Raw genomic sequence first — 15946 nt, 5'->3', positions numbered from 1 at the left:
TAGGACACTTACTTCCTGATTTGTTTATAGATTTCCACAGGAAGAGAAAGAAAATGAGATAATTATTAGAAAAATAACAATTTTCAAAGTTGAACTTACTTCACTCTAATCTAAAATTTTTACATTTTTGAATGAATTTTTCCCCCTGATTCGTTCAGAGACGTTCGTTATCAAGAATTTCAGTTATTGTTGTAGTTCTTGATTTGAAACAAGGGCTGAGAATTCTTGTCAGCGATAAATAAATTATAATTGCATTTGCAGAGTGAAACAATTAAGGTTCCTCACCACTATATTTCTGGGGTGTTACTAGGGGAGATCTTGCTGGTATTGAATTTCGTTCTAATTGGACCGATACTGATAACTTGCTGTGGACTGTGAGTGACGTTACGTCACTTCTTTAGTGAAAATTGAAAATCATGGGCGTTCAACACTCATATCACCAACGGCGAAGCTGCGAGTGGTATTTAGTTGGAAGTTGTCCCAAATGCCCTGCGGAAACCATGCTATTTATCATTTGATAAAGGGGGTCAGTTTCCAAAGAAACTGTGGTGCCGTGTCGGTGAGGGAGTAGAACAAGATAATTTTGGCTTTATCAAGTGAGTTGATAATATAAATTGGCCACCGCAAAGAGTTTCAAAGCTGACTTTCGTGCGCTAGCCCTTCTTCACAGAGAATGGAGGAATTGTGGGTTGCGTGTGTGTTTATATGTAGGAAATGGATAAATACGAATACATTAGTTGAATGAAGAGCATTCGTTGATACCGCGGGGATTAAGAGTTCCGATTTGAAAGATAAATAGTTGTTCAAGAGTTTTACGGCTTTCGAAACTGCTTAGTTGTAAGGAAGGTCGCAGACTGCCCTGTGCTCACTCGTAATTCCCACGGTATCAGCGAACGCTCTTCATTCACCTAATTTATTCTTGTTTTTCTCGTCACCCTGTCTCCACCAATAGCTTAGTTCCATTTTCTGCATATAAACTCACACACAACCCGAAATTTTCATATAAACTTAGTTTATAACGTAAATTGGCCACCTTAAAGAGTTTCCTCAGCTTGAGGCATCTGATAAGACTTGTAACACATTATATGTAGGCGATAAGAATAAAGTGTTAACATACCTAAGCATTGTACTCCAAATGACATCACTAACAGGAAAACAATTCGTGACTGAGGCATCCCTTCAGGAAAATAAAATTATTTTTAAAATTAGTATCAATAAAAAACGGTAATCTTATTAGTTTATCCTATATGCGTTATTAAACAAGCGTGAGGTCACGAGGGCTAGATATTGATCGAGTTCCTTTCTTACGCTTTCATGGTCGAGACTAAGTCGAGGTCAATAACACGGAAAAAGAATGAGGCTAATATCCAGCCATCTAGACCGAACAAGCTTAGTCAATAAAGGATTTATGATACAACAATAAGATCATCACTTTATTAAGAATCAACACTCATTCTTTTCGAAAGACTGGAAAGGAAGTCCCCTGTGTTTGTACCAAATAAACCTACGAGAATCGTTTAAGTTTATCATTTATGTTATCTTGTGTTTTTACTGTCTTTTGCCGCTTTTTGCGACCTTATCGCCGGTATTATCCAAACATAAGAAAGTTGTTTTTCTAAGTAATTTTTTTTCTTGCGCTGAATCAAAATGGGAAATTCCCTGCGGACAAGATGGGCCCGCTCAGGTGGGCAATTAGAACATAGAATTCGCCTCATATTGCCCACGGGCTCTGCCAGCGATATAATAAACTCTCATACACACATCCATTTCATTTGTGTAATCTTGGTAGTTTTTAGTTGGTAAACAAAAATAACTAAAATAAATACATTATTATTGAACACTTACTGAAAGATGGAGGCGTCAACTGAATTTGTTAATTTCCAGTTAAGTGATGACAATTTCAAACCACGCTTGTTGGCTCCTCTAATTTTACTGCAAAGTGGTTATCACATCAAAATACCTCATAAAAGCACATGGGACTCAGATCCACCTTATCACAAACTCACGTTTGATTGCATAAAACATTAACAAATGGCCTTTTCGTTCCGTTTGCTCTCAATTTTTTTTTAGATTTAAACAGCAAATCCCAGAGCTTAGCCGATTTAAGTTTCAGGCCTAAACTGAGTACAATGTGGGCCACTTCTTTCACTATTCAATTTATATGTTCCTGTAGCTTGATGATTAAAGCCGAGTCTTCCATAACTTGAAGTTAACGTGAGAACAGCAGTTGAGCACAGTAATATTCACTCCTTAGAATTCTTTTTTTTTTTGTTCGGATGTCCGTGTATTGAGCTTTTTAGATATCACCCGAACTTCCTGAAACAATTGTCAGCCATTTTGTGGCCAAATGTCTCACTCATGCCTCAATGTATTGCTTTTTCTAAAGACAAATGTGAGGCCAACGGTAAAATACCTCCCGCAATATTGTGCAAAGTGTGTTTTCCGCCTTTGATTTGTTTTGATGTGTTTGGTCTTGTTCTGTTGTTTTTAACTCTTCATTTAGGTGACATATCATTGATTTCAAGTCGTGAAAGACGACTTTCAAGAAGGTAAGCCTGGAGTAAAGGAGCAACATTCTGAATTTAGATCGCATACGCAAAACATCTTTACGTTTTATTACCTTCATGTCAGTTTACTCTGGAGCAGCAAGCAGAATATCAAGTATCACTCACCCTGATTGAGAAAAAAAAAGAGAATATCTTATTTCAGATGTAAGCCAGCGATCTAAATGGGGAATGTTTTAAAATGATTGAATTTTGCAAAGTTCTTAGCACCATGCGTTTTAATTAGAAAACTGGGTGGAAGACCTCGCACCTCTTTTCAAATCCATAAAATCTCAAATGGGCATAAAATGTTCCCTATCAGGTGCCGGCTTCTTTTTCTAGTATAGGTCATTTTGTGTTCATGAAAAGTGGTACATGAAGGGAAGCTCGGTCGATTTGAAGCAAAAGACCTGAACATATATATTTTCTCAACTCCACCTGTTCACGAAAGAATGAATTAATTCTGAGCCAGGTTTCCTGTGAAGATTCCGGCTTACACAACTGTCTAAAACTGACGAATATACATCACGTTTTGAAATCTTCTCCCAGAACCTATCGTTTCCGATTTTCCAAAATTATATAAGTGAAGTATCAAGGCCAACGTCTTTAAAATATCATTACTGATATGGGAAAGACGTCCTATTTCTTTTTTTCCAAAAATGGAAATTCACAGAATATTTTACCACCACTTCTTTCTCTAAAACGGGTCATTTTACGTCGATAACAACGGTACATTAAAGGGAAGCTCAGTCTACTTGGTGCCAGAGGACTATCCATGTTTTTTCTCAATACAGCTTTCAACCAAATAATAAACCAATTTTTGGTCACGTTTCTTGTAAAGATTACGGCTGTCTTAGACAGCCATATCTTAAACTGAGTGGTATACATCACGCTTTTAAAACTATCAGGTCTGAACTCGTCATTTTTCATTTACTACAATTGTAAACTTGCAAGACTTAGCCTGTTTAAAATGTCATCACTGTGAAAGGGAAAACTTCCTTGAAGTTTTTTTTTTTGCATTTGAAAGATGAAAAATTAAAGAAAAACTACCAGCAAAACTAGGCCGCATCAATACTCGCACCATGCATTCATGACAGAAAAAAATAAAATACGTAAGTGTCCATTTACCTTTCGAAGTTGAGTTTCTTCGGTGATGGAGTAATTTTCTATTGAACTTAAAGCGTGAGAGGCGCACAGAAGGCGCAAAGTGCTAGTACTGTTTTGGCATACTATCAAAACATATACGTATTCAAGCGTTTGATGACCAATTGTCAAGGCTATTGGAACAAAAGGCTTACTAAAAGATTGTTATCTTTTAATCAATTACTAATGACAAGTTTTACTTTTAACTAAAATTAGCACAAACCAGCTGAAACCATATGAGAACAGGAATTAACTTTATCCCCGGGGAGAGTCCATTTATCATCAATCACTTTTACCTCGTCCGATCCCATATATCTATTTTATCTTATTAAAGCGGAGCTCACAAAGCCAACCATACCTACAAAATTTGCTAACTCATCAAGCCGAGAAAATTCATGTGATCGTACTACTGGTGGAATCAAATTTGAAGTCATTCAGATAATGTGCAAACATTGACCCATATATCTCTCTATTCATCCGCTTTAAAAACAATTATTGCAAGGTTTATTTCGTTGGTCGATCTTCTCTTGAAAAATCGAACTTTCTCAAAATATCAAGCCTTGATGGCTTACTGCGCAGGACAAAAACTGTCGGATTTTCATATGATAAAATATGTTGTGTACAAATTGCAAACGGCGGCGCATGTAGCATACAAGAGAGATAAACAATTTTTTTCTCAGGATCAGTCCTGAGTCGGACTGAGTTTCTCTTACAATAAATGCTCTAACCCCCAAAAATGAGGCTCTCTTGCAATTAATTAATGTTTTGCATCGAGAAGTTAAAGAAAACGGTTTTTTTGCTGTCCATCAGGCGCCGAGCACAGTCACAATCGACAGAGTTGTGCTGTTGTTCTTTTCGCGCTAAGCGCGTGTTGCGTCATCCTCGGAGACTCGGGCTTTGAGTCGGTTTCAAGTCAGGGTGAGAGGTAGGTAGACAGGATGGTCTACCTAAGGTCTCTTCTGTCACAAGGAGTTCGTGAAGTTGTTGCTAGCACTAACGATTGAGTTTTATCACTGGCGATTGATATTTTATCACTAGCGATTGATATTTTAGCACTAACGATTGAGTTTTGTCACCAGCGGTTGATGATATTGGCACAAATGGCTCCCCATAAGAAGTGGAGGTTTAGTCAGAGAAACCACTTTTCCTGTTCCAAGCCTCTCATGGCTTTGTCACATGTTTCCAAGGCTCCTCCTGGTTTAACATATCAAAGCTTACGCAAAAATGCCAGTTACGCTGGAAATAGGGGGAGTTCCAACTCGTTTCAGCTTTTTCCTTTAAAGGCTTGTAAAAGCCAGGAGTGATAGCTATATCCCTTTTAAATTGGTTAAGAACTTAAAATTTGAAAACAATTAGCCTGTTCCAGGTGTTCGGTCAGAAAAACAGAGCACAATAGTGAACAGCACAAAGTGGCAGCAGAGCGAAAATAGAATCAAGGTTTCCACTTTTATTTCCCGTCAAATTTTCTTATAATCCTGATAAATAATATTGAGGCCATCCACCCTAAAATGTAAAAATCTTCATGATAATTTTCAACCTGTGAACTGTTTCAAATTGGGGGCAATTCTTCAAATTTCTGGCTTGAAATTTTGTTTTCAGTATTTCATAGTAGTGTTTAGAAGGTCTTGGACTGATGCATTCTTGCAATACAGGGAATTATGTAGTGTAAGACCAGCTCTTGTATGTGTCCACCCAGTCATTAGCAAAAATCCAGTCTGGAATAGCTTGCATGACTTCTTTTAGGAAAGGTGAAGATGACTCTTTACCGTGAATATAATGAGCTGCCACAGCAAAGTCTAACAGATTGCTCTTGGCCAGGAGGTGTCTTTTTGGCTGAAATGATATTTAAATTAAAAGAATCTTAGGATACATTAGCCTGAGAGCAGGCGCTTGTGTCAGCACTGCAGGACCCATGTTTCTCTGCCCAAGGGAATATTTGAGTCAGGTCAGGGAGGGGGTTCACCAGGGCTCAAGTCAAGTCACGCAAAAGACAACCAGCCCAAAGTCATGTTGCCCAAAACCAGAGTAAAGTTGCCTGAAACTTTTAGTCTTGTTGCCAGAAATCCTGAGTCATGTTGGCCGAAGAAACAAATACTGAAAAGAAACTGACAGGCTGTAAATGGGTAATGAATTTGAGAAATCTTTATCAATAAAGTGCTGTTTGTTCCTAATAATATGATGAAGATGATGATCAGAAAAGAAATATGTACTAGTGACAACAACAAAATTAAGCATTGTTCATTTGATATGAACTTGTTTTGGACCCACAAATGTTTTGTGAATTTGAGAAATCTTTATCACTCATGCAGTGTTCATTTCCACCAACACCATGAAGACTTTGACTAGTACACAGAAAGCAATCATTTAGTCAGAACTGAAATATGTTTGAGTAATGACCCTAAAAGCATTGTTCAGTTCTGTAACAACAACATGAAGCATTGTTCATTTCTATAACAACAACACTGAGTCTTGCACTGTTTAAAAGGTGTACATTTCTAAAAGACTGTGGTGCTGTGTTACTCAAGGCCTCATATTTTCCCGCAGGTGAAGAAACACATGCCATAGCACTTATAATAAGGACCTGCTCACTCTCTTGGTATAGCTTTCTATACAGTCGTTGCTCTGACAACAATAACTACCCCAACTACCACATAAGTGAGTCTTTAAATATATATATATATATATATATATATATATATATATATGTATATATAAACAAAATGTTCTGGAACATTCTAGAAGCTTACAGCGGGAGTCTGATTTGTTAATCACAAGCATGATTAATACTGTAATTGTCCAACTCACCAGAAGCTCAAGTGATAGTTCCCAGGGCCCCACATCAGTACCATGAGAATAGTAAATAAAGTGCACAACTCAGTCTCCACCATCTTGAATTGGTAAAAGGGGACCGAGGGAAGAGGTCAGCAAATCTACGTCACTAGCAGGTGATACATATACAGCCATGTGATCAGGACCTAAGGCAGTGAGAAGTCAGACACTAGTGAGATATGAATGCATGACATGATAATGTAATGAGAAATTAGATGCTGGTCACTTCAAGGGGTCAAAGGGTTAAAAGAGAGAAACCTGACCTGATATTGAGAATTTAAATGAGTAAACTTGATCCTGTTTCTTCCTATGTAGCAATTTCACTTCCATTGGAGATGTTTTGACTTGAGGTGGAGGACCAGGGAGATACCAAGATTTTCTGATTGAAAATATAACACTTCACAGTTAAACAGAATTATAAATTGAACTAGACAGTAGTTTTAAATATTCAGAATGGTAATTAAATAAATTCAGAGTTAAGTTCATGCAGGATTCTTTCTCTATATATAGGATCTATGGAACAAGTATAACAAATCACCTAGTAAATGTCACAAACTAAATGCTATAGGTATTTTGGAGTAACAGTGAAAGAAAAAAAGTGCGACGGCTCATGGTACCTATCGTTTACTTAAGCTTTGTTATCAAGTAGCCATGAAAGTGCTCCTTAAAGATTCAAGGATAGGTAAGCAAAATAAATAAATCACATATGGCATGAAATGAAGATCAACACTTAGATAACACATGGTCCCCATTTCTTAGCCAGTTGATTAATTAAGCAAAATTGGATCATGATGATGTACAAGCTCTGAAAATCAGGGCACATAGAGCTACTGTTTCACTAGAATATTTCTTTGCCATTTTCTACTGACCCCTCCCTTTCCAGAGTTAAAGCAAGGTTGTGTATTTGCTGCCCAACTTGCCTAACATATTAAGTTAGCAAAGCCTGACAGCTTGTATTCTATTCCATACTTTTCTTTGATGAAATTCCAGTGAATTGGCCATGCACTGAATGACCAGAGACCAACAGATAAACATTGAATGAGCAAGTACCACATACCGCACGAGATGCCTCAATGGCAGGTAATAAGGAAAACCTCCATAAACTCCGTCCTGAGGTGCAGGCAAAGCCTTTTTAAACATGGGTATATCACTGAATGGCTGTATGCCAAGATAGTCTAGTGGAGTGATCCAGGCACCTGCATCTTGTTGAACCACTTCACCAGCATTATTGTAAAATGTTCTTGATGTGTGCTGCATGTAGAAAAAATGTTGATGAGGGGTATAACTGAAAAACATCTTTTGGATGGCATCATCAATGGTGTGAACATACCCACTATTTAATGGTCTAATAAATGGTTGTGAAAATGTGCACTCCAGTGTGAATTTAGAACCCTCCAAAAAGTAATAATCTATGCTGAAAGCTTGAATAATTAAAATGCAAGCGTGCACAGTGTAAGGGCTTTGCAACTTGCATTTTCAGCAAATCCTGGTTGTTCCGCTTCATTGGAAGCATAACAAGTGTGCATAGCCACTGTTCTCCCTTATTTTAAGCACAACAGGTATATTAAAATTTCTAGACCAATCCTTCAAAATGTTGAATTTTCCAGAATATTTAGTGATTTTAGGTGGTAACAAGAGGTGGTAACAAGAGGTGCTACTGGTGATGAATTTTACCAGTTACTGCCTGAAAAGGAGGACACTACATGGCTCAGTGCTACAAATTCTGCGATAAGAAACTGAAAGCAGAGTTCAAAATGAAAATATAAAGTTTGGTTCTTGGTTCTTTTCATATGTTGTTCTTTCTTCTTTCTTCTTGGTTCTTTTCATATGCTCTTCTTTCTTCTTTCTTCTTTCTTCTTGGTTCTTTTCATACTTAAGAATTAAGACATTGATAAATCTTTAACCCAACAAAATAAAATTCACTTTCAATGGAGACAAATAATGAAATTCAAATGAGCACAAACAAAGACTTGAGATGATCAGTTCACCACAATAACATTATGCAGTCCAAAAAGGAGGCAAAACAATATTAACTTTTCTGTTGACCCATTAACCCCTTAGGGAGACTAGCATCTCATTTCTCCCCATGCTGTCCAGGTGTTTCAAAATGTATTGAAGTCGGCATTAGATGCAGCAAAAGTATCCGAGTGGGAATTAGTTCATTAAGAGGCCAAAAGGTGATTATTTTGACCAGATTAACCAGGGACATGTTATTAAGTATGTGGTGGAACTCCGGCAGTCAACAGCTTGTCTTGAAGTCCCTGACTGTCACCCCCAGATCAAATATATTGTTCATAAGAAGGAAGGAAATTGTCAAATTGTCAAAGTAAAAGGAGTGTTAAGGACAGCTTTCAATTGCAGTGTACTTTAAGATCCACAATCTTGTAAACATTGTATGACACCCCCCATCTATGCCATTTTCCCTATCACAGTAGGAAACTGGCTTAACAGAAAATTGAAAATGTTGACAATTTTATCAACATGCATGGAAACAATGAACAGAATATAAAAACTTACCAGTCCCAAAAATGACCTAATCATATTTTACAAAATGCTCTAAAAGAGTTGATAAAAAATAAAAAAAAAATTTAAAAAAAAAAACACCCATTGTTACCTTGTTTATTTTGTGTAGCTTTGATTTTTATTTTAGACCACAAAACTTTGATTAATTCACACATGGAAAAGAAGATGTACTCAGGTCAGCTCTAAGGCCTATGCTTTCATAGCTCATTGTACAAAATTTAGAAAATGTAGAATGTTAATAATAGATATCTACTTGTAGATTATCCCTTACCCTCCTCAGAGATGGTTCTCTTTGCTGGAAAATGAAGGAATTTTTTCATAAGACAAAGAACTGCCACAAAAGCTGATGTCAGATTTATCACCAAACCAATTCTTTCAGGGTAATGTACCACAAAAATTCCCAGTAAGTCGAAAAACACCATGGAACCATGACGATACTCTCCAGGGTCAGCCAGAAATGGTGAATTAACTATGCTCTTGACCAAAGCCAGTATGTTATCACCAGCACGCTGGATAGAGCCTGGAGTAACAGCAGCTGGTGTATCGTAATTTGTGTGATAAACATAACCATTGGCAATATAGGCAAGGTCCATTCCTACACATCAGAAAATTATTAGTATGCTAACCAGATTGGTTCAATGCAAAAGAGATTTTCACTAAGATTACAATCAATCAGCTAATAAGGTAATCAGTGAATAATGAATTGATCAAATACTAACCAGTCATTCAGTCAGTTAAGGAGCATTTCATTCATTCATTCAGTTGGTCAGTTAGTAAGTCAGTCAGTCAGTCATTCAATCAGTCAGTCAATCTGTCAGTGTGAGAGAGTAATTCAGTCAGTAGGTCAGTAAGTTGTTCAGTAAGCCAGTCATCAAGTTGTTTATTCAATCATTCATTCAGACAATCAGTCAATAAGTCATTTATTCACTTAGTCAGTCATTCAGTCATTCAATCAGTCTCTAGGTGTCAGTCTATAATTCAGATACCTGGTACTTAGCCAATGTCCCTGTAAATCCTGAAATCAGTGTCACTAGGTATGACTCCACTCTGAAAGACATCTTGGCCCAGAGCTTGTGCACAGGGGTGTGGGACTACCTCTAAATATGTCTTGATCAGCCAAAGATGTTCAGGACCTGCCTGAAATAACACTTCCCTTCCATCTGGATTGAAAAGATAAATCAACTAAAATCAACCAAAATAATAACATAAAGATATTACAGGAGTATAAGTGGGTAAACAAAAATTGTCAGGAAAGTCTGATCAAATGCTGGGGCTAACCTGTATTATGGACCATTGTGAAATAATTTAAGTGAATTTTCTGGATTCTCTAGGCACAGTGGCACACCATGCCTTGCTTTACCCTTTCCTAGCTTCCCCTTTCTTTCCTCATGCCCTTGCATGGCTTATGCACTGCTCACACTTTTTTTTTTTTTTCATTTTTATATCCACAGATTGCTCAAATATCTCTTCCAAACATTCCTGAATTGTAGAAATCTGTCATAAATTTTAAGTGTTCATTTGAACACAGTTCATCTAGATTGTTCGATACATATTATTACAACTGTAACATATCCTGCTAAAATGGCAATCTTAAATATTTTATGTCCCTGTCAAAGGACAGTCAGTGGAAAAAGTTTCAAGCCTAACTCTTCTACTTGCCTCTAAACCAAGGCAAATAGTTGCGTCATTTTTCCATTCTTCCAAATTTTGCCACTTTATTGTACTGTTGATATGGCTTCACACATAAGCCCATGAGAATCCATGATGCACGCAAACATTTTATAATTCTGTAACATGTAAGGCCACATTACACTGCCACTCTCTTAGTGACCATTTTCCCATTATTACCAAAGCCACTGAATACATAACTTTCATTTTTCCTTTTCGTATTTTGATTTTCTTCCCCTTCTAAGCAAGTTTGAACGTTACTGTCTGTAAGTGATAGGGATTTTTCGGTTTTTTAGCAGCCATAATCTGAGGAAATTCCGACAAACAACAGTGAGGGCTTTGCCATTCATTCATCAACATGACTGAGTGGTGTAAAAGGTGAGTGACATGTAAGCAGCTGATTAGCGATATCAAACACTCGTGAAAAAAAAAAAAATTTTTTTTTCACCTGTGTTGTTATGGCTTTTCTTAGGGCTGGAAATCCCTATATAACACTGCAGTTTATGTAATACAATTTATTAGTATGCAGTTGAAACGTCGCCATCCATATTCGAAGTGAGTACATTATGAGATAAACAACAATACTCAATAAGAGCAGCATATTTTAATTAAAAAATGGCATAATGTTGCAACTGGAACTATTGGATGTATGGAGATCTTTGGGGTGTCTACTTTAGCTGTACTTAACAATGTTGCTCTTGCTTTAAATTTGGTAAATGGCACTTCCTGTTATGTAACTAATAAATACAACTGTAACCTCGCCTTTTTTTTCCTCCTTCACTTCAAAATGTTTCAACTGGGTAATTGATTGGCCAAGTAAAGGAAAATTAAAAAAAGCTTAATTCTCATTTTGAGTTCCTTACCCTGTACATTCTAACTAGTGTCAATATTCTCCACACTGTTGCCCTTACATTTGGTACTGACAAGGAGAATTTGTTTGACAATCAGGAACTACTTAAATTGGTGATTATTTCCTACATTCTGATAACCTTTACATTTGAATCAAGGTTGATACTGTAAGGAGAAATTAGAAGTAAATCACTCTTAGGGGTTTAAGGTTAAAGTTCATCTTTGAACACTTCCTGAAGGAAGTTTAATCTCTTTCTGCCAATAGAAAATCTTCCAAAAATGTAAGAGTTACTAGAAACAAATGTTAAACTTTTGCTACATGAGAGAGCTCATACAACGTACTGTAAAACAAAACCTTGCGGATGAATATAATCAATAGTTTACATGATGACATGCATGTATCAAAGCATAGCATTACCAGTAATACTGCAATTGTTCCATTCTTCAGTCAGGCTTGTTTCACATGAACTAATCCTTTAAGTCAAGTCAAAGTTTACTACATTTATTTCACCATTCCTGCAAAACTCAAATACCTCAATCAGTGGAATATCTTTCTCACAACAATGATATTGGTCAACAACTACCAACAGATTGTACCACTGGCTTGAAAAAATCCTTTGTTATGAATGGCAGATGCTTGCTCTTCCGCAAATTCCTCTGATGACAAAGATTCTATAAATTCAAGGACTTTCTCTTGTACTTGTCAGTCAAGGGTCACTCCCAGAGCTGGTGAAATCAGTAACCAGGCAACAGGAAAGTGCTCCTTTAACACATTGTCAATGTCAACACTGTGAGATGACATTCTCAGTTTTTGTTGAAAATGAACTATGAATTCCTTAACCCATTGACATCCGATGCGCCCTCCTGCGCCCAGAAATAAAACCCCTCTGAAATTCCAATGCGCCCTCATGCGCCCTGTCAGAAATGGCTTGTTTTGATTGGCTGTAGCTTAGAAACAAAACTCCCCTGGGTATTGAAAAGTAGTGAAACGTGACATGCAAAAAATAAGCTTTCGTTTGAGACCAAACTCACTATTCCACGTTAACCGTGCGATTTTTGACAAATTTTTCAAAAATATGTCGTGGTCTAAGACATAGCTTCTGGAAGAATTGATGAAAGTTAATTTTCATCCGATGAAGAGCAAGAAGTCTTCGCTGGTTTTATCATCGAAGAAATTGAAAAAAGCGACAAGCTCGTCAAGCACAGCATGAACAAAACTTGCTTCGCAATGTGGATGACGAGATGGAAGACTTTTTCGACCTACGGTCGCAAGAAAGGGGAAGCGATTCCGATGTTGAGCTATACGCTAGTGAGGAGGAAGAAGGAAGCGACGAAAGTAGTGATGAAGAATCTGCCGCAGAAGAAAGCCGACCAAATGCTCTTCAATGGTCTAGCTAATTGCGACAAATTAATGTTGAGGAATTCTCCATTCGTCGTGGCCCGACCAGAGATCTCGGAGAAAATGCAACTGCCAAAGATTTCTTCAATGTATTTATCGACGATGCTTACATTGACGAAATCGTCCGATACACCGTTGCGTACGCTCGTTCGAAAGGGGATCGATCGTTCACATCTACTCAAGCGGAAATTTCAGCGTATCTCGGGCTAAACATTCTCATTGGAATCCATGAACTTCCTCAGCTGGCAATGTACTGGGATTCTGACGAGTTTGTTGGAGTTGATTGCTTAAAAAAAACGATCCCAGAGCACCGCTTCATGACTCTGGGGAAATATTTACATCTTGCTGACCCGACCGCTGAAGCCCAAAACGATCTCCTCTGCGAAGTTTGCCCCCTTGTAACTCGCTTGGAGCAAAAGTTTGCCTAAGCGAAGAACATATATGCATTGTTCAAAGTGAAACTTTTCATTTAGGCGTAAAAATTGGTTTGTTCTTGCTCATGACTCGCAAAAAGTAATTTTATAGCTGCGCCTTGTGACGTGTCGCGATGTCGCTATGGCGGGCAAATTCAAAATTGACCCGCGTTAGAAAGTTTAGGATTCCTTTTGTTGAGGAGAAATTTGCGATCTGTCTTTTGGTGTTGTATTTGAGGGAAAGCTTTTTACATGATTCTGATGGAATAAGAGTGCAAAAGAGAGTCATCATACTGATAAATACTTTCAAAGCTGAAGGCAACCTTGCTAATGACTCGCTGTACATCATGAAGTTGAATCCGTTCTCTAGCTTTAGAATTTTTTTTGAGAGACCCTGATGCTCAAGTTGAAAATAAAATTTGACAGGGGGAAAGTATATTATTTAATATGCAACTTTGTGCAGTTTCCCTTCAGTAGAGTGAAATGAAGACATTAAAATTTTAAATTATTTTGGCAGTGGTCTGTGTGTTCACTGTAGCAGCCATTTTCTCTGGAATTTCAGGGGGTGGTCTGAGCTCTAAGGTGTGGGGCTCAATGGGTTAAGGTCCAAACTCACTGCACTTGATGAAAGGGGGTACTTCTTGTCCTACATAGATAAACAAATTCTCATCACTGACGTAAAGTACTTTATGAAATTACAGCATTTCTAGCTTTAATATTATGGCAATTTTGACAAATATATGTTAACAACTTAGCTGCAGTTACTGAGATATATCATCCAATTTCATGGGCCCACTGGGAAACAGTGCAAGACAAGCTGACAAAAGATGTCTGGCTTTAGCTATGCTACTGCAAAACATCCACAACCACACACAAAGACGAAATACATGCTCCTCCCCACAACCTTGATGACAAGTTCCAGACAATTTTACATCTGGACTGGTAGGAAAGCCTGATTGAGAACTCACTACGAACAAAAGGTTACTAATAGATTGCAGGACAAATCATCCTAGAACTGGATGAAACACAAAGTTACTAATGCTTAGATTACATGATAAATCTGCCAAATTTTTATGGGTCAATTTTCAAGCATAGACACATTTTTGTAAAAGGCAGAATCATTCAACAAAACAGGCAGGAGTCTCAACACAACACTGACTGAACACTGACAAGAGACACTGACCTTCATTTCAACTAGAAACCTGTTCTATATTTTACCTGAGTCAGATACAACCAATTCATTTATGTTAGGCCATCAAAGCCACCAACTCTCTAGTTACTTGAATAAATTACCTTTAACTGATATTCAGTGTCATCATGACAGCATCCCTGCAATCCAAACACAGTTCCTGAAATATAATCATAAATTCCTACCACCTCACTAGCAACCACTGACACTATTGTATCCTGGATGCCATACAGAATGGAAATCTTTCCACACAGATCAATATCACTGTGTTCAGCATTCTTTGAATGTTCCTCATCAGTACAGAGAACGGACATCACTGTATCCAAGTTCAGATTTAAGGTAAAAGTATTTGAAACTGACCTTTAGCTATAAATGCCATCCTTAACCAGAGTCAAAGGCTTTATTTGCAGCTCTGTCTCAAGCAATCTCTCTAAAAATTTCTTTTTGCCAACAAAATCACCCTCTTCAACACTACAAGCACGAGGAATGAGAGGTGTAGTCAAATCCTTGAGGTTTGAAATATTTTCATTGTTTGGCCCCCAGTCACCATTACAGACTGAATAACTTTGCAAACTTTCTCTGCCATAAATACCATTAACATCCACCTTGGTTTCCAACTCGCTTAGTACATTGCAAGTTGGAATTAACTTTGATTCTCTGTCAAAATAATCTGAGACAATACAATGTTCAGACTCATGTCACTATCCCAGTGGGATGCTCCTATCGGTTTACTTAATTTGCTATTAACAAAAGCCTCATTGGAAACATTTGCTTCTTCACAGCTAGATTGCTGGAGGAAACCTCTGTTTTGTGGTTCTGCTTCCACACAACAAACATTGTTTCGAGAAGAATCAGTACTTCTTATAGAAGAGGTCTTGTTTAAAGATTGTGTTTTAATTAGTCTTGAAAGTTCAATATTTTCCACACTCTACGTTTTGAAGTTACGCGATGTTATTCAAATTCCGGAAGAACTGAAGAACATGATTGTTCAGGTGCTCTTCGCGATTCCATTCGTGAGTCTTCTCTTGATTCCAAATGATGAGCGGGCGGTTGACATTCTCCTCTCGCACAATTCCATCATGAAATTCCACATTATGCTTCCAAAACAATGACAATGTGGAATAGTAGAAGACCCGATTTGGGGAATATGGAAGGACCTCAGTAGTTTCTTGGTTGCATCCCTGTCGACTGAACTTACCTCTTCATTATAACCTTGAATATTACGCTTTACATCCAGGAATACAGCGGAAAATTCTTTCGTATTTAGTGGAAACATTTCTTCTCAATGCCAACTACTAGTTCTGCACACAACGTCCACCATCTTGAACATGACTATGGTGCTTGTCAGCAATTAAAACCAAGCTGCGCATATTCAGCATGGAGCTCGGCC

General features: G+C 37.6%; 1 protein-coding gene, 1 long non-coding RNA gene and 2 pseudogenes across 2 annotated transcripts; 1 reads left to right on the top strand and 3 right to left on the bottom strand.

Moving 5' to 3' along the window:
* Positions 1-849: 849 nt before the first annotated feature.
* On the bottom strand, positions 850-3799 carry LOC131780311 (uncharacterized). The gene is made up of 4 exons (XR_010715894.1): positions 3672-3799; positions 2621-2673; positions 1846-1932; positions 850-1177 (listed from the first exon to the last, which is right to left on the bottom strand). It is a non-coding gene; the product is annotated as an uncharacterized lncRNA (long non-coding RNA).
* Positions 3800-4239: 440 nt separating this feature from the next.
* Positions 4240-12226, bottom strand: LOC131783348 (endoplasmic reticulum metallopeptidase 1). The gene is made up of 6 exons (XM_066159633.1): positions 11974-12226; positions 10025-10198; positions 7573-9633; positions 6779-6894; positions 6492-6661; positions 4240-5519 (listed from the first exon to the last, which is right to left on the bottom strand). Exons 3-5 carry the CDS (start codon positions 7809-7811, stop codon positions 6561-6563), a joined length of 456 nt encoding a protein of 151 aa, XP_066015730.1. The 5' UTR covers positions 7812-9633; positions 10025-10198; positions 11974-12226; the 3' UTR covers positions 4240-5519; positions 6492-6560.
* Positions 12227-12591: 365 nt separating this feature from the next.
* LOC131781772 (piggyBac transposable element-derived protein 5-like) lies at positions 12592-13880 on the top strand (annotated as a pseudogene).
* A 4-nt stretch (positions 13881-13884) lies between these two features.
* LOC136277466 (uncharacterized) lies at positions 13885-15873 on the bottom strand (annotated as a pseudogene).
* Between the last annotated feature and the right edge of the window lie 73 nt (positions 15874-15946).

This window comes from Pocillopora verrucosa, chromosome 12, assembly GCF_036669915.1.
Source record: "Pocillopora verrucosa isolate sample1 chromosome 12, ASM3666991v2, whole genome shotgun sequence".
Taxonomy (NCBI): domain Eukaryota; kingdom Metazoa; phylum Cnidaria; class Anthozoa; order Scleractinia; family Pocilloporidae; genus Pocillopora; species Pocillopora verrucosa.
This window is presented reverse-complemented; position numbering and strand designations above follow the sequence as displayed.

Excerpts from the sequence above, each read along its gene's own strand:
- LOC131783348 (XM_066159633.1), bottom strand. The coding sequence starts at position 7,811 with ATGTTTTTCAGTTATACCCCTCATCAACATTTTTTCTACATGCAGCAC. Across the intron at positions 6,895-7,572 it reads CCATTGAGGCATCTCGTGCG|AAAATCTTGGTATCTCCCTG; the intron begins GTATGTGGTACT and ends ATTTTCAATCAG. Across the intron at positions 6,662-6,778 it reads ATTTAAATTCTCAATATCAG|GTCCTGATCACATGGCTGTA; the intron begins GTCAGGTTTCTC and ends TCACTGCCTTAG.